Source organism: Meriones unguiculatus, chromosome X (assembly GCF_030254825.1).
Source record: "Meriones unguiculatus strain TT.TT164.6M chromosome X, Bangor_MerUng_6.1, whole genome shotgun sequence".
Classification (NCBI taxonomy): Eukaryota; Metazoa; Chordata; class Mammalia; order Rodentia; family Muridae; genus Meriones; species Meriones unguiculatus.
Window position 1 is genome coordinate 13,437,161 of NC_083369.1, and position 26,696 is coordinate 13,463,856.

Below are 26,696 nucleotides of genomic sequence, written 5' to 3' on the forward strand. Positions count from 1 at the left end.
CTTTTATTGATCTGCAGAGAAGAATTAAAATACAACATTTTGAGGGAATGGAACTGAAGATTAGTTTGTTAACCAAAATAAGCCAGACAAATATCACATTTTCAATCATATATATATATGATATATACAATATATAGATAGATAACATGAAAGTAGAACGTGAAAGGAGAGATGGAAAGGGTTGCATGCAAAGTATGATCAAATACAGGAGGTAATAGAACATTTGTTTCAAGAGTGCAAAAAGGGAAATGCAGGAGGTAGAAAGGGCATCAACAAGAATGGGAGGACAGCCAAAAGAAGGCTGTGGGAAGTAAATAAGAACAAGTACAATGATATATATGTTTATATATATGCAAATATATGTGTGTGTGTGTATTTGAAACTGTCACCATGAATTCCATTTCCTTATATGTTAACCTAAAAATATAATAAAAATTTAAAGGCTATTTTTAAAAGTAGAGACAAGACAAAAATAGCAATTTTATAAAACTAAACATTGCTTTATAAAATTTCAGTTTAATGATATCCAGTACTTGAAAATGGTAAGCTCCAAATTTTCCAGTGAGAATGATTTATATTAACAATAAATTACAGGCATTTTAAATTTTTTTTTATTTTATTTGCATTAGTATATAGGTGTCAGATCCCTTGGAATTGGCATTACAGACAGTTGTGAGCTGTCATGTGAGTGCTGGGAATTGAACCTAGGTCCTTTGGAAGAGCAGACAACATTCTTAACCCACTGAGCCATCTCTCCAGACTCAAATTTATTTAATTTTTTTTAATTTTATATGTATTAGTGTGAAGGTGTCAGATCCCTTGGAACTGGTGCTACAAACAGTTGTGAGCTGCCATGTGGGTGCTGGGGATTGATCCCGGGTCCATTTGGAAAAGCGGAGAACGCTCTTAACCACTGAGCCATCTCTCTAGCCCCCAATTACAGACATTTTTAAATGGCAATGTTTGTTCTGCATTAATGACTGAATTTGATTCAGTTCATTGGTATATTCTAATATAAAAAATTAAGCTCAACTAAACTTCAACAGAATAAACACTATATGTATTGTGTGATTCTTCATTACCTGTTGATTTAAGTGCATCAAGTGAAGTTACTTATGAAACAATCACCTAGCCAGATTGATTTTAATAAACAAATATATGAGAATATTGCCCAAAAATTGACAGTAAACAAAAGTATGCATCAATCATAAACTCACAGACTTTCAAAGAGTTTCAGTTTTAATTCTTTAACTTAAGGTTTGATAATGTTAATTTCCATAATTCATATTAATATGAAAAGTTATCCTGTAACACAATTGATTCAAGGAGTGTATATTTTCTAAATAAAGTTAGGGTCATATTCTGATGTAGATTTTTTCAATGTTTATATAACTTACACATGTTCACTATATTTTAATATTTTTTCTCTGTTAAAGAAGAAAATATTGGATCCATTACTGAGGAATGGGTGTGAGATTCTTTCAGTCAATTATTGCTTTGTGTGAAGACAATTTTTTCTCAGTTGCTGCACAAATAATCTTGGCATAGAGAACTCCTGTGGAAAGATTATTTGGAGTGAAGTGGCTGTGTTTCTTCATGGCATTCAGTATCACTTTGAAATGGCTAACATGCCAGAGTATAAAGGCTGTTCTAGGTGATTATTTCATCTCATTGTGTTAGAACATCCAAACATTCCAGAGAGATAGTCTGAATATATTCCTTCCTCTGGTGAATTTCCAAAGTATTGTCTTTACAACACAAACATGACTGGATGACCAAACTGCCATGTTCTGAAAATTGATCACGAAATTCTGAAGTCATAAAATAATACACAACTGGATCAAGACAGCAATTAAGATTTGCAAGACACAAGGAAATGATGTGGAAACATAGAGTGCTCTTAATAAAGGAACAGTTCAAGAAGACACGTTGCTTTACCATCATAAAGAATGGGAAGTTGAGGTGGTAAGGAGTAAAACACACTATGAATAACACTGCACACATTAGAACCATTCTCAACGCCTTTTTCTTCTCTTTGATATTCTGAGGTGGATCTTGGAATTCCTGTAAAGATTTTCTAGTTTTCCATGTGCAATAAGTAATAGTTGCAATGGGCAATATAAACCCTCCAAGTTCAGCGGCAGTTATCATGACAATGGAGGAAGCCATACTAATGTCATGAAGACCTAAATCAGCAAAGCAGTATTCACTGTTACTGGCTAAGCCAGCACTTCTCAGGATGGGAAGTGGCAAACAGGCAGTCCCCACAATGATCCAGATGGCAGCGCTGATGCCCACATCGTATCTACGCTTCCAGTTTCTGGCTCTAAATGGCTTGAGGAGAAAGAGGCATCTCTGAAGGCTAATGCATGTCAAGAAAAAAATGCTGGCATACATGTTGAGATATTTCAGATAGAAGCACAGCAGGCAAAGGGCCCTCTGGAATGGCCAGTGATGAGTGATATAATAGTAAATCCGCAGAGGTAAGGACAGGACGTGAGCAAGGTCCGCCACTGAGAGGTTGATCATGAAAATGATGGCCTTATTCTTCTTGCTGATGAAGCGGCACAGAACCCACAGCGCTGCACTGTTAGCCAGGAGACCAGGAATAAAGATGAAGATGTACGTGGTTGCATACAGAGAGTCCTGAAACGTCAAATGAGTGACATTGCAATTACTCTCTGTGGTGTTGGTACTGTTGCTGCCCATCTTGAATATCTCAGTATGTTCATCAAGGTAAACTGCGGAATTATGACTTCTGCCCAAAGATATAGCTGGCTGCAAAGAGACAGTAGTGACCCAGCATTTGTAGATCAGTGTACTTTACTATATAATACTGTTTGGGTTGTTACTTCCCATCTTGAGCTTTGTGGTCTTTTCTTAGAAAAAGCCTTTGTATGGTGATTTCTGTGGAAAATAGAATAAAGATAGAGTCAGAGGCGGATCAGCACATGTGTATATGCATATTGGTTGTAGTCCTACCACAGAGGTATTTAAATGTGAACTTTCATAAATCTGAAAGTTCTTGTCTATGTAAAATTAAAAGCAACTTACCAACAGATAAATAGTACTGAGGAAGATACTTTCAAGCATGATTACATGATCTTTTAAGATAATTATTTTGACAACAACTTCAGTTTGATTTATACTCTGACAGAGAATCATCAGGGTTGCATAGCTAACCAACAGCCAAGATCTCATGGTCAAACAGCCTTCAGACAAATATCCCATTACCCTTGTGAAGTTCCATGTTGCATTTGTACATGCTAGTCGCCATCTTGACCCATAATCTCTCCATGTTGCATTTGTATATCTGTTTCTGTCTAAAGTTTGCCCGAGTTACGGTCATCAACTCTGGGAAAATGAAATCTTAATTTACTTTTAATAGCTACATTATAAATTAATAAATGGTTGCTAAGGTGAGCTACAAACTCTTTTGAATGGCACATGGATTAGGGACCTAACCAAAGGCTGGCATGTCACAGAGAGTCATTTAGGGATGATTTGGCCTTGGGAAAAACAGGAACCCCTTCTTCAAATTTTGGATGAAAAGAGGGTTTGTTTTGCTATCATCTTATAACACCTTTTATAAGCTCTTTCCAAAACACTCTGTGTTTATTAACACTACGGTGGCAGCTCCAAACACTCATATATATTGAAACTATCTTTTCACTATTTCAGTCAACTATCAGAATATGTAAAGCTCTAGAGGATATCCTGTAATAAATAAAGCAAATGGTGAAAACCATTCATGTAAATGGTTGTATTTTCAGTGGTCATAAATTTTAGAAATATCTTCCATTTATTTAGTGACTTAAAATCTGTTCCCGTATTGTTTCAACTCAGTTATTTTTGTCAAAGACAAAATAATTTACTCCCTGTTAGACACAAAAGCTTTGCAAATATCTGAAGATAACAATCATGTCTTTTCTCAAATCTTCGTTATCCAGATTAAAAATTAATTTTCTAATTGTCCTTGTTCTTGGTTTTGTTTTATGTTAAATCATTATTACTTCTGGCCAAAAGCCACCACAGTACAGCTAATTTCACCCTTGAAGCAAATATTTAACTAATAAATGTTTGATAATTCTTATAAAATATGTTTTATATATTCTGATTTCAAACAGAAGAATAAATAAGATTTTAATGCCTCATTGTACATTTTAGTACTGGAAAGAGCAATTAGTTTGTTACACATTTTATAAAGCTAAAGAAAAAAAATGAAACAACCTTAATGGTGACACGTACTCAAGTGGTAAAGTAGAATGCATATTTGGCAATGCCTCTTGAATTAGTCTGGAAAGTAATACAGGGTCTAGGATTATGTGTACAAACCTAGGCACAGCCAATTAAAAATCATAGAAATGTAGTCAACCAAACAAAGCCCACACAGTGTCAAACTTATTTTATGTCTCTGCAGTGAGTGTATATAATTCTTGGATAAACTCTATTTACTGAGCTGAAAGTTCAGTGAAATCAAACAACCGGTTTATTCAGGCAAAGAGGTACTTGGATTTTCTTTCACTGAGTAAAATATGCTGCTGAATTAGGCAGTTGGTGCAGTAAAGTGTAAACAGAGACAACACTATCTCTTTTTTATAATTTGCTTGAACTAACTGCAATAATTGAAAATGTGTTTTCTATATTCAGGGTAAATTTTTTAAAATACTTGCAAACACAAACCAGGTGGAGTATCCAAATACAATCAGACAATTAATCTTTATAATCATCTTTGCTTTTATTATAAACATGAATAGCAATTGCTGAATGTCTATTTTGCCAGATGCTAAGCTAAATACCATGTGTACACTCTATCAATTTCTGATGCCAAAGCTATGAAACAATGATATATCATGGCTGTTTTGTCAGATGAACAAACTGAGGTTTCCAAAAGGCGAGACTCACTTCTTCCATGAAACTCCTTTTGACATCCATAAGTTACAAATGTCATTTTTCTGGATTCACAGTATCCATAATTCTGTCCATTTTCTTTAGTGAGCATAACATAATATTTCTGGCAAGATGAGGTTACTTTCCTTTCCAAGTGGCTTTACTACAGGAAATAGCTAGAAAACTCCTACATGCCAACTGCTCATCTCCTTATTACATCCTATCCTCCCAAATAAAAGTCTACTGAAGTGTCTTAAATATGTGAACGTTCTGTTGACTGTTATTTGGGTGAATAATTTTATGAAAGGCAAATGAATCTCAGAGACAGAAAGTTTTGTGAGAGGAAGGTAATGAGTGGGATTAAATGGGTGTGTAGGGATTAGAATTTAGCTGTGATGTTTGACTTGACCACCAGGTGTCATAACTACACCAATGTTCAACTACATTGACACTTGAAAGGAATTTGTTTGATACCTCAATAATGGAAAAATTAGGTATCCCATGAACTTCAGAAACAGAAATCTTTGAACAGTATTTAAGAAGACTTGGTTTATTCTTGTCCTAAGCTTTCATACTTCATAATCATTTTCTAAAGATTGCTTAGCTTCTAGATGTATTACAGATTCCTAAATTATGTAGCTGTTAAAGGCCTCTAGATAAGAATCAGTTACTTATCAAAAGACAAAAACAACGCCAGAAAAGGGAAACCTAAAAGTTACAAATTCACACAGAAAGTTAGTGGTAATGATTGACCTGGTGTCTCTTGCCTCTCACTACAGAAAAATATCTACATTTCAAGGAACGTTGAAGATGGAAAGCACATTTTGGTAATTACACAAAAACACAAATGTTCAGAAATGCACCAATACCAGGTTTTAGACCACAAATCTAGAAAGTTAACTGCTGCAAGAGATATTGCTTCCTTCCATTTTTTCTAGGGCAAATACATTACGTTTAAAGGAATATTCTAGTCCCTCATGATAAGAAGCCATCTTTAAAAAAATTATGTTGTCCTTAATCTTTCATTATGTCTACACATAAGGCAATGAGTTCCACTAGAAAACAAAGATAAGAAATGACAAAGCAAATTTTATTAATATAAAATACTCACACTGAGGCTCTCATAAATCTGGTTTTATACACAAAGACATTTATATATAAACAAGAGTTTCCAGACCTAACATTTTCATTCATAGTTTTCTAAGCAATTTTTCTATGTATGCTGATTTATAAATAAATTCATATGTAGCAATTTTAATTGAATTTGACTTTATTACACATATAACTCTATAAACACAGTTTTAATCACTGAACCATAGTTAGCATAAAATCTCATATCCTTTACATCTAAATCATATATTTAATTAATTTGGATTACAATTATCTAGTATAACTTATTTAATTAATGGACTTTTAGTAGATTACCTTATTATTATTAGAAACAATGGAAACTTCCAGAATGGCGATACCTGCCTACAATCCCAACATTGGCAGGTTCAGGCAGGAGGATCAGGAGTTCAAGGTCATCATTCTTTACATAGATGTGTCAAGGGTAGCCTGTGGCTATGTGAGATATTTCTCAAAAAAAAACATTAAAATATTTACCAAACATTATTGCAAACTCATCTGTTTACATTGAACAACTTGTTTCTTAAATTTTAAGTTGAATTGCTAGACATTAAATGGGTGATTCAAATTGTCCAAGAAGGCCTCCCATATGAAATTTCAAAGTCCATGTTCCTTTCTGTAACATCACAATGTCAAATATGTTAGTATTGCAAATAAATCAAATCCTGTCTATCTGGTAGAAGAAGTATGATGTAGCTAACTATGACTCCATCAAATGACATGGCAAATTGTGAATGTGTAGGCTGAACAGAGCTGTATAGATTGTTAAATAAGTAAACCAATCTGAATAAAATCCTTTACATATTTATGATTTTTATGAGATTATTTAAAAATTCCTGCTAGTAATTCTCCAATATTCTAAGAATTGCTTGCTGTTTTTGTGATGGTGCACAGTAGACCTCCAGAATGTATGACTCATTCCTTAGCACCCAGCTGTGGTTAGAAATCTAGGACAGTTATCTTAACATTGTAATGAAAAAGAATCTTGAATGTCACACTTTTAATAGGCCTGTAATCACAAATCCAAATACTTTAACACATGGTCCTCAAAGTTAATCATTCCTCAGTGTGATCTAGAGTACACTCCTACCAGAATTGCTCATTCAGTAGATCTGGGATGGGGATCAATAATCCAACAATAACCATTTCTAATAATTATCCCATGTGATTCAAAGATCATTCTTTAAAAATCTCTACCCTAACACACTTCCATTACCAGCAAGAAAATTTTATCTGGGAAAACAGTATTTTTCCCCCCTCACAAATATTGTAAATCATTTAACTCACTTTTTTTTTCACATTGGAGATGAGGAAATCTTTTGGCAAGTTTGTGGTCTAATTTCCAATAATTTCTAGTATAATCTGACATGTTTAAGTATGTTTCATTATCTCTGCCCTCATGAGATTCTGGAAAGAAATTCTAATTAAAAAACAAACAAACAAACAAAACAAAAAACCATAGCCAAACTTTGGGCAGAGAGCATGGAATCTTATGAAAGAAGGGAAGATAGAAAGACCTGGAAGGGAAAAGAGCTCCAAAAGGAGACCAAGAGAACTAAAATATCTGGGCACAGGTGGCCCTGAAGTGAATGATATCCCAACCAAGGACAATGCACCAAGAGGACCTAAAACTCCAGCTGAGATGTAGCTCATAGACTCAGTCTCCAAGTGCGGTTCCTTGTAAGGAGAGCAGCGACTTTCTCTGGCATGAACTCAGTGGCAAGCTCTCTGATTGCCTCCCCATGGGTGGTGCAGCCTTACCAGGCCACAGATGAAGAAAATGCAACCAGTCCTGATGAGACCTGACAGGCTAGGGTCAAATAGAAGGGGAGAAGGACCTCCTCTATCAGTGGACTAGGGGAAGGGCATAGGGGGAGAAGAGGGAGAGAAGGTGGGATTGGGAGGAGATTGGGGAGGGGGCCACAGCAGGGATACAAATTCAATAAATTATAGTAAATGATAATAAATAAATAAATAAATAAATAAGAACCACTGGCAGAGGGGGGGTTTAAAAGAGGTTTTTGATCCCATTATTCAGTGGCTAAGAGCGCTTGTTATTGCAAAGGAGCAGGTTTTGACTCCCAGCACCCACAAGCAGGACTCATCACCTCCTCAAATAGGAGGTACACATGTGGTGCACAGATCTGCATGCAGGCAAAATACTCATACACATAAAATAATAAAAATAAACCCATTTTAATTCAAATATTCATCATGTTTAAGGTGTATTTTTCTAACAGTCAAGGTTCTCTGTTTAATAAATAAACTCCCACAGCTGGAAAACAATGTCAGTTATTTAAATTATTATTTATTTCCCAGTGAATCTTTGAGAAATATTTAATGAACTTACTTCTGAAACGTCTTATACAACTAGTTCCACACAGGTCATTTTTAATGTTCAGAGTCACCACCATACTGTGGCTTAAGCACTTGCATAAACAATGTTTCCCAAAACTCAAAACTCTTTAAGAGAAAACATGAATTATAGAAAAACAAATTATTTTGTCTTAAACTTTCTAGCCCTCCTCCAGTGTCAGAAACTTCAAAACAAAAGGTTCAATAAAAGTCAAAAGATAAGATGATCTTAAAACTTTCTTTGGCTTCAAATTATAGAAGGTAAAAACACTTTACTTATTTGTGGCTTATGTTCATTTTAATGGTAAAATTTATTTCTGGTTTTTTGTTTTGTTTTTTTTTTTTTTTTCACCACCCCTTCCCCAGTATTTGGAAAAACTCGTAGACTTTGTCCCAAGGCCACCTATTTCAATTTTTTTTTTTTTTACCTGGTGTCAACATAACTAAAATTTCATTTTCTGGCATTGTTTTTTTATTTTTTTCTTGACAGTCAATATACTATAGTAATACAACTATAGACTATTTTCAGACAGACCTGAGTTTGAAAGCAAGTATCTGTGCTTATGAGTTGTTTTTCTCGATTTTTCTTATATATAGTCTCGTACTATCACACAATGTGCACCATGGTTTATATATTTAGAAAGGAAGCTAATTTTTCACAGTGTTTGCATCTGGTATCTAGCAATGTCATGACACATGCTGCTTTTATTCTCTTTTGTTTCATGAAATTCTTCTGAGTCATGAGAGAAGACAAAATATAAATATATTTCAAAGCTCTGCTTAGGATTATTATTTTTTTTTTTACCTCAGGAAATTACTCCTGACTTCATAAACCCTTGATAACCTCAATTTTCTTTGAATTTTTTGTGTATCTACCAACTTACAACTGCATGGATACCATATTTCATGACAATTAAATTTACTGAGAATCTCTAATGAACTATATTCACTTTCTATCATTTAATCCTCATGGCCACTCAATATTTCATGACCGGAAGTAGTGACATAATTTTATATTGTTTGGGGAATTTACTTTGAGTTCTAACTTCCTTAACAAGCATATTATCTTACTATTTTTGAAACATAGCCCCTAGTCCCTCAAGTGTGTACTTACATGATATCTTACTTGTTTTGAGACATAGCTTAAAAGTGTGTATTTGCATGATGTTATATGAGCACTCTGATGTAGACTCAATCCACAGAACACGTGATACCTTGAATACATTTATTGACTAGTCTCATCCACAATCACCAAATGGTATTTCTATTTTCCTGAACTTTAAAGTATATAATCGTGTCTTTTATCCCACTGTACTTAGCCCTATTTTGATACAAGTAGCCATCTTTTTATCTCTTGTTTAGCTACAAAGTTGTCTCTTTCCTTCCAATGAAGCTCATTGACACTGAGCTCATATAGATCAGAAGTGAAGTTATTCAAGGAAAGGCGTTGCTTGCAATTCAAGTGTAAAGAACTGAAGTGAAAGCAGAAGAAACAAAAATAAATAAGAAGTTAAATTCAAATAATCACAAAGAGGTGTCTATGTAAAACAAATGAAAAGGAAAGAGAATATTAAATTAAAATTATGTAATACCATAAAACATTGAGAGAATGAATACTCAAGGAGCCTGTTAGCAGGGGAGATCCAAGATGTTGGTGACCGTGCAGGGTATCTGAACAGCAACTCAGCAGAGAGAGCAGAGTGACTGGCAAGACATACTGTGAACTCCAAATCCCAGAAGTCTGTGTTGCTCAAGTGAGAGAATACACGGGGATACTTGAAGGTCCATCTTTAGGCCACCCAGGTAGCACCAAGAAAAAAATTCCTCGGGCTCCTACCCAGCACTGCCAGAGCTTTGGGCCACCTGCCCAAACTCACCATCTGTGGATACCTTCTGGGACCAGCAGCAGCACACATGGGGCTCCTACCCTGCCACCTTAAGCCACATGCCCAAACCCACCATCTGTGGATATCTTCCTGGGACCAGAGTCTGGAGGCACAGACCTTGGGCACTCACTCTCACTACCTGCGGAGTTAACACCTTCCTGTACTGAGGGTGAGGCTTTAAACTCTGGTGTGCACTTTCACAGTCCTGTGAACACTTTTTGTGTACTAGTGGCTCCTGGTTCCAAACCCAGGAGGCCACATTCAACATCTGTGGACACTTTCCTGGTCTCGCAGGTGGTGGCACTCGCTCTCACTGCCCTGTTGAGAGGATACATTCTGGTACTGTGGGGGAGGCATGGCTCCATTCTGCCTGCTCCCCACCTGCCTAGCTATCCCAGGTCAGAATCAGCCAGCACAGGACAAACAGTGAACAAAGCTGAGCTGAGCTAGGCTTAGGACCCAAATTAATGCTCCATCTTTAAGGAAGCCTGTGGGGCCCTGGAGCAGCTCTAAGCACAGGGATCTTTCCACAAGCACCCAAGCATCCCGGCTCACCTAGCTCAGAAATAATAATCCCAGCACAGACAGAGAACTTAGATAAGATGAGTTAAGCACCTGATCCAAGTTCCACTGGCCTACTGCCCAAAGAGGCCTATGGGGCACTGGAGCAGCTCTAGGCTCAGATATCTTTCTGCCTGCTCCCCAACAATAAGGCCACCTTGGTTGGAAACAACAACCCCAGCACAGAGAATGAACCCAGCAGAGCTGAACCAGGCTTGGGATCCAAATCCTATTCTCTACAATCTTAAGGAAGCCCGTGGGACACTGGAGAAGCTCTAGACTCTGAGATCTTTCCTCCTGTGCCCCAGCTACGGGGTATACTGGTTCAAAAACAGTGAGTCAACAGAGACAATGAATCCAGGTACGACTATTTGAGACAGGTGTATCCACTCTTCAGTACAGGCTCCAAGAACAGTAAGTCAAGGCTACAGACAACCAGATAGCTAGAGGCCAGCAGAAGAATACAGGCAACAAAAACCAGGGCATCATGGTTTTAGCATAATCTTCAAAAATCAATGGATATTCTATTGCAGCTGAAACACAGGAAAATGATCTTATCTATAATTGTGCAGTTATTCGAGGCACATAAAGAGGTAAGGGAAAAAATGAGACACTTAAAGTTCTCCATCATAGACAGGAATCCACATTTGAACATATGAAGGAAATGGTACAAGACATGAAAACTGAATTAGAATCAATAAAGAAAACACAAACACAGAAAATCCTGGAGTTGGAGCACTTAGAGAAGAGCTCACAAACCACAATGGTAAGCATCACCAACGGGATGCAAGAGATGGAAGAGAGAACCTCAAATGATGAAGATACAATTCCAGAAATTGATATGATCTCTCAAAGAAAAAAAATGAAATTGAAAAACTTCCAAACACCAAACATCAAGGACACCATGAAAAGATGAAACCTAAGAATAATAGGAATAGATAAAAAAGAAGATTCCAGGCTCCAAGGCCCAGAAAACATTTTCAAGAAAATCATAGAAGAAAATTTCTCTAACTTTAAGAAAGAGATACCCTAGGAGTGGTATAGCTGGATCTTGAGGAAGCACTATTCCTAGTTGTCTGGGAAAGCGCCAGATTGATTTCCAGAGTGGTTGTACAAGTTTACATTCCCACCAGCAGTGCAGAAGGGTTCCCTTTTCTCCACAACCTCTCCAGCACGTTTTGTCACTTGAGTTTTTGATCTTGGCCATTCTGATGAGTGTAAGGTGAAATCTCAGGGTTGTTTTCATTTGCATTTCCCTAATGGCTAATGAGGTTTAACATTTCTTTAAGTGTTTCTCTGCCATTCGGTATTCCTCTACAGATAATTCTCTGTTTAGCTCTGTTCCCCATTTTTTAAGTGGATTACTTGGTTTGCTGCTTTTCAGCTTCTTTAGTTCTTTATATATACTGGATATGAGTCCTCTGTCAGATAAAGGGTTGGTGAAGATTCTTTCCCAATCTGTAGGCTGTTGTTTTGTTCTGAGAACAGTATCCTAAGCTTTGATTTGTTGGTGTTTAACTTTTTGAGTTATTTACATATTCTGGATGTTAGCCCTCTGTCATATATAGGGTTGGTGAAGATCCTTTCTAAGTCCATAGGCTGTTGTTTTGTTCTGATGACAGTATCCTTTGCCTCACAAAAGCTTTTCAGTTTCATGAGGTCCCATTTATTGATTGTTGCTCTTAGAGCCTCTGCTGTTGGTGTTCTGTTCAGGAAGTTATCTCCTGTGCCAATGAGGTCAAGGGTATTCCTCACTTTTTCTTCTAAGCGGTTTAGTGTGTCTAGTTTTATGTTGAGGTCTTTGATCCACTTGGACTTTAGTTTTGTGCAGGGTGATAAGTATGGATCTATTTGCGTTTTTCTACATGTAGACTTCCAGTTAGACCAGCACCATTTATTGAAGATGCTGTCTTTTTCCCATTGAATGGATTTGGCATCTTTGTCAAAAATCAGGTGTCCATAAGTGTGTGGATTTATGTCAGGGTCTTCTATTCGAATCCATTGATCCACCAGTCTGTTTCTATGCCAGTACCATGCAGTTTTTAGTATTGTGCTAGGCATATATCCAAAAGATTCTCAAGTACACAATAAGGACATTTGCTCAACCATGGTTGTAGCAGCTTTATTTGTAATAGCCAGAAGCTGGAAACAGCCCAGATGCCCCTCAGTGGAGGAATGGATGCACAAATTGTGGTATATCTACACAATGGAATATTACTCAGCAATAAAAAACAAGATGCACACGGTATATACTCACTCATATAGACATATAATATAGGATAAACCTACTAAAATATGTACACCTAAAGAAACTAATCAAGAGGGAGGACTCTTGCTAAAATGCTCAATTCCTATCCAGAAAGGCAAAGAGACTGGACATCAGAAGAAGGAGAAAAGAGGGAACAAATTAGGAGCCTGACACAGAGGACCTCTGAAAAGCTCTGCCCTGCAGACTATCAATGTAGATACTGAGACTTATGGGCAACCTTTGGGCAGAGTGCATTGTATCTTAGGAAGGAAGTGGGAAATAGTAAGATCTGGAGAGGACAGAAACTCCATAAGGAGAGCAACAGAACCAAAAAATTCTGAGCACAGGGGTCTTTCCTGAGACTGCTATTCCAACCAAGGACTATGCATGGAGATAACCTAGGACCCCTGCACAGATGTAGCCCATGGCAGTTCAGTATCCAAGTGGGTTCCATTGTAATAGGAACAGGGACTGTCTCTGACATGAACTGATTGGCCTGCTCTTTAATTACCTCCCCCTGAGGGGGAAGTAGCATTACCAGGCCACAGAAGAGGACAAGGTAGCCACTCCTGATGAGACCTAATTGACTAGGATCAGAAGGAAGGAAAAGAAGACCTCCCCTATCAGTGGACTTGGGGAGGGGCATGTAGGCAAAGGGTGGAGGAAGGGAGGGATTGGGACAGGAGGAGGGAGGGAACCACGGGGGGGGATACAAAGTGAGTAAAATGTAATTAATAAAGAAAAATTTTTAAAAAAAGAAGAAAAAATCCATAATTGTATAAAAATGTCCTTATACAACACAGTACCACACATAAAGGATGTATGCAATGAAACTTCAAAAATAATAAATTTTAAAAGAAAAAAGAAAGAGATACCCTTAAATATAAAAGTGGCCTACAGAATACCAAATAGACTAGACCAGAAAAGAAACTCCTCTGGCCACATAATAATCAAAACATTAAATCTAAAGAATGAAGAAAAATGTTTAAAGCAGCAAGAGAAAAAAGCCAAATAATATATAAAGGCAGAACAATTAAAATCACACCAGACTTCTCAACAGAATCCATGAAAGCCAGAAGGGCCTTGATATCATGAATACACTAAGAGATTACAGATGTCAACGCAGACTACTATATCCAGCAAAATTTCCAATCAACATAGATGGAGAAAACAAAATATTCCATGACATAACTAAATTTAAATAAGATATACACAACAATCTAGCCCTACAGAAGATACTGAAATGTAAATTTCGACTCAACGAAATCAACTACACCCAAGGAAACACAGGACATAGATAACTTCGCAAACAACAACAACAAAAAAGCAAAAGAAAATAAGCATACAAACACACAATCACCATCAACTCCAAAATAAAAGGAACTAACAATCAGTGATGACTAATATCTATTAACATCAATGGCCTCAACTCTACAATAAAAAGACACAGAATGGTAGCAAAAAACGGATCCAACATTCTGCTGCATTCAAGAAACACACCTCTGATACAAAGACAGAAACTACTTCAGGGTAAAGTGTTGGAAAAAGAATTTCCAAGCAAACAGACCCAAGAAGCAAGCTGGAGTGTCATTCTAATATCTAATAAATTGGATTTTCAACCCAAATTAATCAAAAGAGATGGAGAGGGACATTACATTATATATATATATATATATATATATATATATATATATATATATATATTAATCACAGGTTATTTACTTTGTATCCCAGCCATAGTGTTCTCCCTCATTCCCTTCCAATCCTTATCTCCTCCCTGCCCCTTTCCAAGTCCACTGCTAGGGGAGGTCCTCCTCCACTTCCATCTGACCGTAGCTTATCAGGTATTTTCAGGACAGGTTGCCCTGTCCTCCTCTGTGGCCTAGCAATACTGTTCCTCCCTTGGGGGTGGGGGGTAAAGGAGCCAGTCAGTCATTGAGTTCATGTCAGAAATAGTTCCCTTTCCCTATACTAGGGAAACCCACTTGGTTACTAAGCTACCATGGGCTACATCCTAGCAGGGGTTCTAAATTATATCCATGAATGGTCCTTGGTTAGAGAAACAGTCTCATAGAGAGCCCCTGTGCCCTGATATATTTTGTCCTTGTGGAGCTCCTGTTCTCTCTAGGTCATACTAACACCCCCTTCTTTCATATGATTTTCTGCACTCTACCCAAGGTTATGAGTCTCCCCATCTGCTTTGATGCACTGCTAAGTAGAGTCTTTCAGAAGCCCTCTGCAGTAGGCTTCTTTCTTGTTACTTGTTTTCTCCTACTTCCCATGTCTGTCCCATTTGTCTTTCTAAGTGAGGATTGATCATCTTACTCCAGGTCCTCTTGTTTATCTTCTTTAGGTGCACATATTTTAGTATGTTTATCCTATCTTATACGTCTATGTAAGTGAATATATACCGTGTGTGTCTTTCTGCTCCTGGGATACCTCACTCAGATGATCTTTTCTAGATCCCACCATTTCCCTGCAAATTTCATGATTTACTTGTTTTTAATTGCTGAGTAGTATTCCATTGTGTAAAAGTAACACGATTTCTGTATACATTCCTCTGTTGAGGGACATCTGGTTTGTTTCTAGGTTCTAGCTTTTAAGAATAAAGCTGCTACAAGCATGGTTGAACAAATTTCCTTGTTGTGACTTGAGCTTCTTTTGGATATATGCATAGGAGTGGTATAGCTGGATCTTGAGGAAGCACTGTTCTTAATTGTCTGAGAAAGCACCAGATTGATTTCCAAAGTGGTTGTATAAGTTTACATTCCCACCAACAATGGAGTAGGGTTTCCAATTCTCCACATCTTCTCCAGCATGTGTTGTCACTTGAGTTTTTAACCTTTGCTATTCTGATGGATGTAAGGTGAAATCTCAGGGTCGTTTTGATTTGCATCTCTCTGATAGCTAAGGACATTGAGGATCTCTTTAGGTGTTTCTCTGCCATTCTATATTCCTCTACAGAGAATTCTCTGTTTAGCTCCGTACCCCATTTTTAACTGGATTGCTTGATTTATCACTTTTTAATTTCTTTATTTCTTTATATAGTCTGGATATCAGCTCTCTGTCAGTTACAGGATTGGTGAAGATCCTTTCCCAGTCTGTAGGCTGTTGTTTCGTTCTCACGACAGTGCCTTTTGCTTTACAGAACCTTTTCTGTTTCATGAGGTCCCATTTATTGATTGTTGCTCTTAGAGCCTGTGCTGTTGGTGTTCTGTTCAGAAAGTTGTCTCCTGTGCCAATGAGTTCTAGGCTGTTCCCCACTTTTTCTTCTAACCAATGTAGAGTATCTGGTTTTATGTTGAGGTCATTGATCCACTTGGAGTTTAGTTTTGTGCAGGGTGATAAATAAGGATCTATTTTAATTTTTCTGCATGTAGACATCCAAATGGGGAACACTACATTCTTATCAGAGAAAAAATCCACCAAGACAGCATTACAATCCTGAAATTTAAGCACCAAACTGAAGGGCTCTTGCATTTATCCAAAGAATCATCATTAAATCTTAAATCACACATCTATTCAAACACCTTAATAGTGGGAGACTTCAACACTGCACTCTCACCAAGGGAAAGATCATTAAGACGGAAGCTAAACAGAGAAGTAATGAAACTTACAGAGGTCTTAAATCAAATGGACCTAATACATGTCTACAGTACCTTTCACTCAAACATAAAAGCCTATACCTTCTTCTCAGCATCTCATGGAACCTTCCCCAAAACTGAGCATAAAGTCAGGCACAGAGCAAGATTCAACAGATACAAAAATATTGAAATAATCCCTTGTATCATATCAAACCACCATGTTCTAAAACAAGACCTCAACAATAATAACAGAAATATCAAAACGCTTACACACACATGGAAAGTGTACAACTCTCTACTCAAAGACAACTGGGTCAGGGAGGAAATAATGAAAGAAATTAAAGACTTCCTGGATTTCAATGAAAATGACGGTATAACTTATCATAACTGATGGGACACAATGAAAGCAGTACTAAAAGGAAAGTTCATAGCACTAAGTGCCTTCATAAAGAAATTCGAGGCATCTTATTCAAGGAACTTAATGGCACACCTGAAAGCACTAGAAAAAAAGGCCCAGACACTCCCAGGAGGAGGAGACTGCTGGAAATAATCAAACTCAGGGCTGAAAGGAATAAATTAGAAACAAAGAGAACAATTCAAAGAATCAATGAAACCAAGAGCTGGTTCTTTGAGAAAATCAACAATCTAGTTAGTTAGTCAATCTAACTAAAAGGCAGAGGGACACCATCCAAATAAAAAATAATCAAAAATGAATAGGGGACTATAACAACAGACACTGAAGAAATCCAAATAATCATTAGGTCCTACTTCAAAAGCCCATATGCAACAAAATTAGAAAAAGTAAATGAAATGGATAATTTTCTTGATAGATTTTATTTACCAAAGCTGAATCAAGATCGGGTAAATAAATTAAATAGTCCTATATTCTCTAAGGAAATAGAAGCTGTCATCAAAAGTCTCCCATCCAAAAAATTCCCAGGGCAGAAATCTACCAGACCTTCAAAGAAGAGCTAACACCAATATGCTTCAAACTATTCCACAAAATAGTAACAGAAGGAACATTCTATGAGGCCACAGTCACCTTGATACCTAAACTTCACAAGACTCAACAAAGAAAGAAAACTGCAGACCAAATACTTGAGTATTTTTTGATGCAAAAATACTCAATAAAATGCTCACAAACAGAATCCAAGAACACATTAAAGATATCCACCATGACCAAGTAGGCTTCATCCCAGGCATGCAGGGGTTGTTCAACAGACAAAAATCCATCAATGTAATCCACCATATAAACAAACTGAAAGAAAAAAAAAAGACCACATAATAATCTCCTTAGATGCCAGAAAAGCATTTGAAAAAAATCCACCACCCATTCATATTTAAAGTTTTGGAGAAATCAGAGATACAAGATATGTACCTAAACATAGTAAAAGCAATACACAGCAAGCCAACATCAAACTAAATTGAGAGAAACAATCAATCCCACTGAAATCAGGAACAAGGCACTGCTGCCCACTCTCTCCATATCTCTTTAACATATTCTCAAAGTTATAGCTAGAGCAATAAGACAATTAAAGGATATTAAGGGATAAAAATTGGAAAAGAAGTCAAGTATATCAAGTATAACTATTTGCAGATGATTTTATAGTATACACGAGTGATGCCAATAGTTCTACCAGAGAACACATTCTGCTGATAAACACCTGCTAAGTGGCTAGATACAAAATTGTCTCAGAAATCTGAAGTCCTCCTTTATACAAAAGACAAATGGGCTGAGAAGGAAATTAGGGAAACAACACCCTTCACAATATCCACAAATAACATAAAGTACCTTGGTGTGACTCTAACCAAGCAAGCGAAAAACTTGTATGAAAAAAAACTTCAAGTCTCTGAAGAAAGAAATTGAAGAAGACATCAGAAAATGGAAAGATCTCCCATGCTCATGGATCAGTAGAATTAACATAGTAAAAATGGCCATCCTACCAAAAACAATCTATAGATTTTTATGGAATTCCCATCAAAATACCAACACAATTCTTTACAGAACAATCTTTACAAATCTTGAAAGAACAATTCTCAATTTCATAAGGAAAAACAAAACAAAACAAAACAGAGTAGCTGAAACAATCCTGTACAATAACAGATGATCTGGAGGTATCTATATCCCTGAGTTCAAGCTGTACTGTAGAGCAACAGTAATAAAAAAAAAATCGGCATGGTACTGGCATAGAAACAGACTGTTGGATCAATGGAATCAAATCAAAGACCCAAAAACAAACCAACACACCTACCACCTACGGGCACCTGTTTAACAAAGAAGCCAAAACCGTACAAAATGCAAAAAGATCCATACTTATCACCCTGCATAAAACTAAAATCCAAGTGGATCAAAGACCTCAATATAAAACCAGACACACTAAAACTGTTAGAAGAAAAAGTGGGGAAGAGCCTTGAACTTATTGGCACAGGAGACAACTTCCTGGACAGAACACCAACTGCACAGCCTCAAAGATCAAAAATCAATAAAAGGGAAATGATGAAACTGAGAAGCTTCTGTAAGACAAATGACACTGTCATCAGAACAAAATGACAGCCTACAGATTGGGAAAGGGTCATTGTCAAGTCTATATATGATAGAGGATTAATATCCAGAATATTTGAAGAGCTCAAGAATTTAAACAGAAAAAAAAGAAACAAAACCAAAAAAAAAAAAAAAAACCAGTAATCCAATAAAAAATTGGAGTACAGAGCTAAACAGAGAATATTCAGCAGAGGAATACTGAATGACAGAGAAGCTCTTAAAAAAATGCTACAGCATGCATCATCCCTTGAGTTTTTGATCTTAGCCTTTCTGATGGGTAAGATCAGGGATGGAGATACCACCAAAAGATCTTTTTTTTTGGTAGATAGCTCCTTTATTTTTTTTTTTTTAATTTTCTTGAGGGGCAGAGTATTTTTTAGCTCTTCTGGGTTTGTTTGTTTGTTTGTTTGTTTGTTTTTGTTATTCCATATGAAATTGAGATTTGTTCTTTCAAGCTCTGTAAAGAATTGTGTGGGTGATTTGATGGGAATTGCATTGAATCTGTAGATTACTTTTGGTAGGATGGCCATTTTCACTATATTAATCCTACTGATCCCATTAACAGGGGAGATCTTTCCATTTTGTAATATCTTCTTCAATTTCTTTCTTCAGAGACTTGAAGTTTTTCTCATACAGATCTTTCATTTGCTTGGTTAGAGTCACACCAAGGTACTTTATGTTAATTGCAGCTTTTGTGAAGGGTGTTGTTTCCCTAATTTCCTTCTCAGCCCATTTGTCTTTTTTAGAAAGGAGAACTTCAGATTTTTTTTTCAGTTAATTTTGTATCCAGCCACTTAGCTGAAGATGTTTATCAGCTGAAGAAGTTCTCTGGTTGAATTTTTGGGGTCACTCATGTATACTATCAAATCATCTGTGAATAGTGATATTTGACTTCTTCCTTTCCGATTTGTATCCCCTTGATCTCCTGTAGTTGTCTTACTGGTCTAGCTATGACTTCAAGTACTATGTTGAAGAGATATGGAGAGAGTGGGCAGCCTTGCCTTGTCCCTGGTTTCAGTAGGATTGATTTAAGTTTCTCTCTGTTTAGTTTGATGTTGACTATAGGCTTGCTGTATATTGCCTTTACTAACAGCACACATACTATAAATGCTAGAAATTCTACTTCTAGGTAGATGCTAAAAAAAAATAAAAACCTAACCATAATAAACTTGTAACTAAATGCTCATTATCATTACCTGTAATATTCCCCCCCCAGAAACAGAATGGCAACAATACAGATATTTTTGTGGATTAATATGTAAGTACTTTAACAGGGTTTGCTATATACTCATGTTTAACAATAAAATGGAACCAGCTACTAATACAAATTTTATTTATAGTTTTTAAAGAAAATAAATAGGTTTAAAGAAACTAGCTAAGTGAAAATGACCCATCTAAAAGGTTATATATTATTTCATTTCATTTATATAGTATACTCAAAACAAAACATTGATGTGGAAAGTATATGAAAAGTTATCAAAGTGTTGTAGACTAGAGTGGGTTTTGATGTAAAGGTATAACACAAGAGAACTTTTGCGATAATACAGGATTTCCAAATTCATTGTGATGTTGTTGGAACAAATATATGCATGTGATAAAAGACACACATGAGTACTTGCTAAACTGATGAAATATAAATAAGGCCTGTAATCTAGTTCATTTTATTATATCACTTTCAGTTTCCTCCTAATGGTAATTTACTATAGTTTTTTTTTTTTCCTTTTTTTTTTTTCAGGCTCCTTTATTTTTTTTTTTTTAATTTTCTTGAGGGGCAGAGTATTTTTTTTTTATTTTTGCATTAATATAGTTTATTCACTTTGTATTCCAGCTGTAACCCCCTTCCTCATTCCCTCCCAACCCCACCCTCTTTCCCTCATCTCCTCCCTGTCCCTCTAGTTTCCTAAGATTTTTTCATTAGGGAAAACTTGGCAAAGTGTACATAAAGAACCTGTACTAATTTTTTTTTCAATTTATTGTGAAAAAAATATTTGCAAATAAAAAGGTTTTATAATTTTTTGCTTAGATTCATTAAGGTTCAACTGACTGGAAACTAATAAAAGAGGGAATGTCTCAGATGTTTGGTCTATAATGTATTCAGAGGAAATCATTGCATCTGCACCATGTTGTTGCTTGTAATAAATGTAGCCCAAAATTAAGAAATGAGTTTCTGAATATCATCCTGAGTGTGGTAACACAGACCCAGAAAGACTTGAATAGTATGTATTCGCTTATAGGTCAATATTAGCTATAAAGTTTCAGATAACCATGCTACAATCCAGAGACCCAAAGTAGGTAAATAACAGGGAGGACCCAAGGGAGGATGCTGGAATCTCTCTTAGAAGGGGAAATTAAATAGACATTGGAGGTGGATGGAGGGAGTGAACTGGGTGGAAAAGAAAGTGGGGAGGGGATTGTAGAAGGGGGTCAGCTGTGGGGAGACAGAGGGTAGGACAACTGGAAGAAAGAATAGAAATCAGTGGGGGCATTTCTGGGACTGGATTTCTGGGACTGAAGCAGAAATTGAAGGAAAGGCCAACCAATGACTGGCCCAACTTGAGACCTACCCATGAGAGAGCAACCCCTGACACTACTAATGATGCTGTGCTATGCTTGCATATGGGAGCCTAGCATATCTCTCTTCTGGGAGACTTCATCCAGAAACTGATGAAAACAGATGCAGAGACCCACACCCAAACAATAAGCAGAGCTCCTGGCTCCTGTTGAAGAGTGGGAGGAAATGTTGAGGGAGCCAAAGGGATTAAGGACACCACAAGAAGACCTATAGAGCAAACTAACCTGGGTCCATGGGGGCTCACAAAGACTGAACCACCAACCAAAGAGCACACATGGGCTGGACCTAGGCCCCATATACATATGTAGCAGATGTGCAATGTGCAGCTTGATCAACATGTTGGGACCCCTAACAACTGGAGGAAAGGCTGTCTCTGACTCTGTTTCCTTCCTTTGGATCCCTTTCCCCTAGCTGGACTGCCTTGTTTGGTGTCAGTGGGAGATCTTTGTCGAGTTGGGTTTCTGATTTGCTTTTGTTTGTTGTAAATTTCACTCTCTGGCTGGAGAAGCTCAGTTTCAAAAGCTTCAGAAGCTTCTCAGGAAAACCATGTGTGAAATTTGCAGCTATTGAATTGATTCTTCCATCAGACCCAGCCTTCAAGTGAGAAATTCTGGATGTTTCATGTTATTTAAGTAAGGCCAAATATTGAATTATCTGACTTGCCCAAAGAAATGCCTCAGAATCCCTTCAGTCCAGATCCAGCACACAGAAGCCATCCAGAAAAGAAACAATTCATTGCACATTGCTAATAGGAATACACATCAGTACAGTCACTTTTAAAAACAGAATTCAGGTTCCTCAAAAAATAAAAAATAGAACTATATATTCCAATAACTCCAATCTTGAGTATATGCCCAAATAACTGAAATCAATATGTTGAGATAGTGATGCTTTTATGATAATTTCATGATTATGCATAGTCAATATATGAAAGCAGGAAGTCTAGAAATAGATAAATGAATAAAAGTGTGGCATACAAAAAATCTGACTTCAGGTGTCCTGCAGAGACTAATACTCCAACCAAGGACAATGCATGGAGAGGACCTAGACCGTCTGCTCAGACATAGCCCATGGACAGCTCAATCTCCATGTGGGTTCCCTAGCAAGGAAAGCAGGGACTGTCTTTGACATCGACTCAGTGGCCAGCTCTTTGATCACCATCCCCTGGTGAGGTGGCCTAAGTAAGCCACAGAGAAAGAGGATCCAGACAGTCCTGATGAGACCTGACAAGCCTGGGTTAGATAGTAGGGGAGAAGGACCTCGCCTATCAGTGGACTAGGGGAAAGACATAGCAGGGAAAGAGGGAGGGAGGGTGGGACCAGGAGGAGATGAAGGAGGGGGCTACAGCCAGGATACAAAGTATATAAATTTTAATAAAACAAACAAATAAATAAAATAATAATAAAATATTGTTTAAAAAGGTGTGGCATATATACAAAAGGAAATACTATATAACTCTGAAATAGTTTATTATATACAACAAAATAGGTAGAACTAAGAGATAATTCGCTAAATGAAATACAGCAGGCTAAAAAATGCTATATAATCTAAGATTTAATAGAAAAACATATTTCATAGAAACAGAGAATAGAAAAATGGTTAACAGAGACTGGCAGGGGAAGGGAAGGGGAAGGAAGAAGAAATAAAAGAAGGGAAATGGTAAATCAAGTGTACAAAGTTAGCTAGACATGGTTATGCATGCCTTTAACCCTAGCACTCATGGGGGAAAGGGAAGGCAGACCTCTGAATTTGAGGCCAGGGTAGTCTACAGAGCAAGTTCCAAGACAGCTAAGCCTATACAGAGAAAACCTGTCTCGAAAAGCTAAAATTTAAAAATGGTATAATGTTAATAAAGAAATTGTTATAACAATAAACTTCATTACATGGTGGGCAGAGTAAATAACATTGTATATTACAAAATTCTAAAAAAAGAAACCACATTTTTATATCTTTACCACAGAGAGGCAAGTTGGTGATCAAAAGATCATCCATATTGTAGCTTATAAACATACACTGCTATTTACATTTAAAAGTTAGTTTTAGGAGGGGAATAAATTATTGAAAAGATATAGAAGTTACCAAAGTAAATTATGTCACATATTTGTGATAAAATTTAAGAAGTAAAATTAAAATTTGCAAACATAGAAAAAAAATACCCTATTATTGATGGCGCTCATTTTCATAGCAATGTTCTGAGGTTGTTATCTACGTATGGGGCACATGTATTTGTTAGCAACAGTATTGGTTAATACGTAAGTAAGATATATGAAGTCAGAAAACTTCTCTTTGTACTATGCTGTAATGTTTCTTTTTTTGTCTCCCTTACCTCCTTTTCAATTATTTAGTATCTTTCAAAGTGTGGATCTTGCTGGTTTGTGAAAAATCTACCAACTGACGAAAACTTGAGCCTGTAAACTCATTAGCTAATTTTACTAGCTTAACCTTTTACCATAAGTAGAATCACTTGTTTCAAGAAAGGAGAACTTTGAGAGACAATAAATAGCCACTGGATTAGATTATTCATGGCATTTCTGGTTAAAGGCAGAGAGAAACACTTCAGAATGCTGTCTTTTTTTTTTTCTTTCCCAGGCTCAGAATAATGTGCCTAAGAAGTTGCCAACTTGTAAGTCTAACCCTCATGCTATATTATAATTTTATACCACTAGAAATTTCAGACAAGTATTATTTTTCCAATCTTGAGCAATAAGTTCGACCATGTGGAAAATGTCTCATGCTCTAGTGAATAATTTCTTTCTCAGTCTTCTAGGACACACACATTCACAGCTGCAGAAAGTAAGACATCAGCATAGTCAGCCAACAGAAACCTCTCCCTTCCCCTAGGGCTCTACAATTTAGCAAACATCTAGTCCCTACTAACTTTCAATGTTGTGTTAAAGTCTACTGCTAGGGACAGGAGGGTGATTAATTTCCTTCCTTCTTCCTCTCAGAAGCTGCTTGAGTAACTTGATCTTCCCATTAAACTTCCTGGGTGGAGTGGGGGAAGAGGCATCTGACTTGTGGGGAAAACTCCACCCAGAATTTTTTAAGTCTACTGAGGCTATCTTTTGTCACAATCCCACCAAAGCTGTTTCTAAGGAGGGTCTGTCCAGGGAGTCCTGCTGATTTCAATACCTTCTGGAGGTTCCCAGGGCTGTGCATCTGCTTAGGCTGCTGGATTTCATACACTAGCCCAAGGATCAGTCACTTTGGAACAACTTTGCTATAGGAAAAAAAGCTCCACCCACACTTGTGGTCAGAGAGATTAGGCAAAGCTCTCTCAAGAGCAGACAGTATGGTGCCGCTTGGCAACCATAATATACACATAGTGCCATTCTGTGAGTCATGCTCATGCAGTCTGGAGTTGTTAGTTTCATTTTGTTACTGGGAAAAACTAGTAATACGATAAAACATTCCAAATTTTTATAGAAAATAATAAACTTCATTTGAGGATTTAAAAAAGGGAAGGGGAATTACTGTCTTCAACACTTCGTTTGGGGGGAAATTAAATATGTACAAAATACACTGATTTTTCACCTCAGGAGAAGGAAGGTGCTGGTGTAAATAGGTTTCATTTATATTTCCCTAATAAATATGCTTCACTTATATTTTACTACAGCTTACATACTCATTTAGAATCACATGTAACTTTATATAATGTGGATATTTTTACATATCGAAGAATCAAATTCCATGTGTGAAATTAGCAGAATTTAAAAAGAACACATTCCTTAAGAACCACAGAAGGAATTCCTTCTAAAAAGACAGCAAAATGCTTGGAATGTCTTTTGAAAATGCTTCCCATGTTCTCAAATTAAAAATACATCCAAAGAAACGTTCATCATAAGCTGAGAATCAGCCCCATTGAGACTCGACAGCTGTACTAGCTTCTAGGGCTTGATGAAAATCCTTTTGTGCTATTTGAAGCCATCACATCCCACTGGAAAATGCATGCATGGAAAATGTCCCATTTTGCGAAAAAAAAAAAAAAAAAGTCAAGTCTCATCTTATAAACAGATTAAGACACTTAGCTACATTTACTATTTGAACGCTGTTAATTTGGTTAATACAAACCATGAGTTTAAAACTCTAAGTTTATTTTCTCCCCTTGGCTCACACTAACAATGTATTTAATACATATAATGCATTTAATGAACCACAATCTCAATTTTAACATAGAATTGTTAGGAGCAATATTTAGTACAAGTCTGGACTCCTGGTTTTTGTCAGTGGCATGTTAAATTTTAGAGAAAGGAGTTTTGTATCTCGGCAGCCACATTTCCTCTCAGAAAGCATGCAGCAGTTAGAGCAAACATTTGCACCACTTAAACTTATAAATAGATATTACCTCACTGAAGTCTCCATTCTTCATAACAATAAATCCCCCCAAAGGTAAGATATTAGCAGACTCAGAATTGAATTTTCAGTGGAAGCAGCAGAAATTCACACTGTCGTTTTCAATTCACAGAGGTTTTTAAGGTCTATTTTTGAATATATGAAGAGAAAGCCAAAAACCTTACCCTTTCTACCCAGATATCCTGTAGTGAACTGCAGGCTTGTACAGCTAGAAGAGGAAGTAACGTAGTTTATTCAGCAAAACAGGAAAAAAAAAAGCGTTTACCTCTAATGGGAGGTAGAACTGTTCATCAGCATCCCTCAGTTGTTTGGGAAAGCATTCGCCTCAGAGGATATCGTGGGCAACGTAAATTCAAATTTTGGCTTTGATAAATTCAGAGTTTCCATGATTTGTACACGTCTTCAACCGGGAACAGAGTATCTGACTTCAATTTGCCACATATTACCAGTAGTTTTCTCAGTCTGTTCTGAACATTGAAATTAAAGCCTGGGCTATGCAAAAGCCTAGTTTAACTGGGTTATTTTACCACTGGCGGGGGCGGGGGGGGGGGACAATTGCTATGCACATAAAATCCTA

General features: G+C 36.8%; 1 protein-coding gene across 3 annotated transcripts; it reads right to left on the reverse strand.

The window, feature by feature from the left end:
- On the reverse strand, nucleotides 1-26,577 carry LOC110544941 (putative P2Y purinoceptor 10). 3 transcript variants are annotated; one of them, XM_060374580.1, is made up of 2 exons: nucleotides 26,385-26,577; nucleotides 1-2,907 (listed from the first exon to the last, which is right to left on the reverse strand). In XM_060374580.1, exon 2 carries the CDS (start codon nucleotides 2,707-2,709, stop codon nucleotides 1,669-1,671), a length of 1,041 nt encoding a protein of 346 aa, XP_060230563.1. In that variant the 5' UTR covers nucleotides 2,710-2,907; nucleotides 26,385-26,577; the 3' UTR covers nucleotides 1-1,668. The 3 variants fall into 3 exon arrangements, with proteins under 3 accessions (XP_060230563.1, XP_060230560.1, XP_060230561.1); XM_060374577.1 differs by having other exon boundaries at nucleotides 26,284-26,577; XM_060374578.1 differs by lacking the exon at nucleotides 26,385-26,577 and adding an exon at nucleotides 26,112-26,260.
- Between the last annotated feature and the right edge of the window lie 119 nt (nucleotides 26,578-26,696).

What these genes read in the sequence shown, in the direction of transcription:
- LOC110544941 (XM_060374580.1), bottom strand. Translation starts at nt 2,709, where the DNA reads ATGGGCAGCAACAGTACCAACACCACAGAGAGTAATTGCAATGTCACT.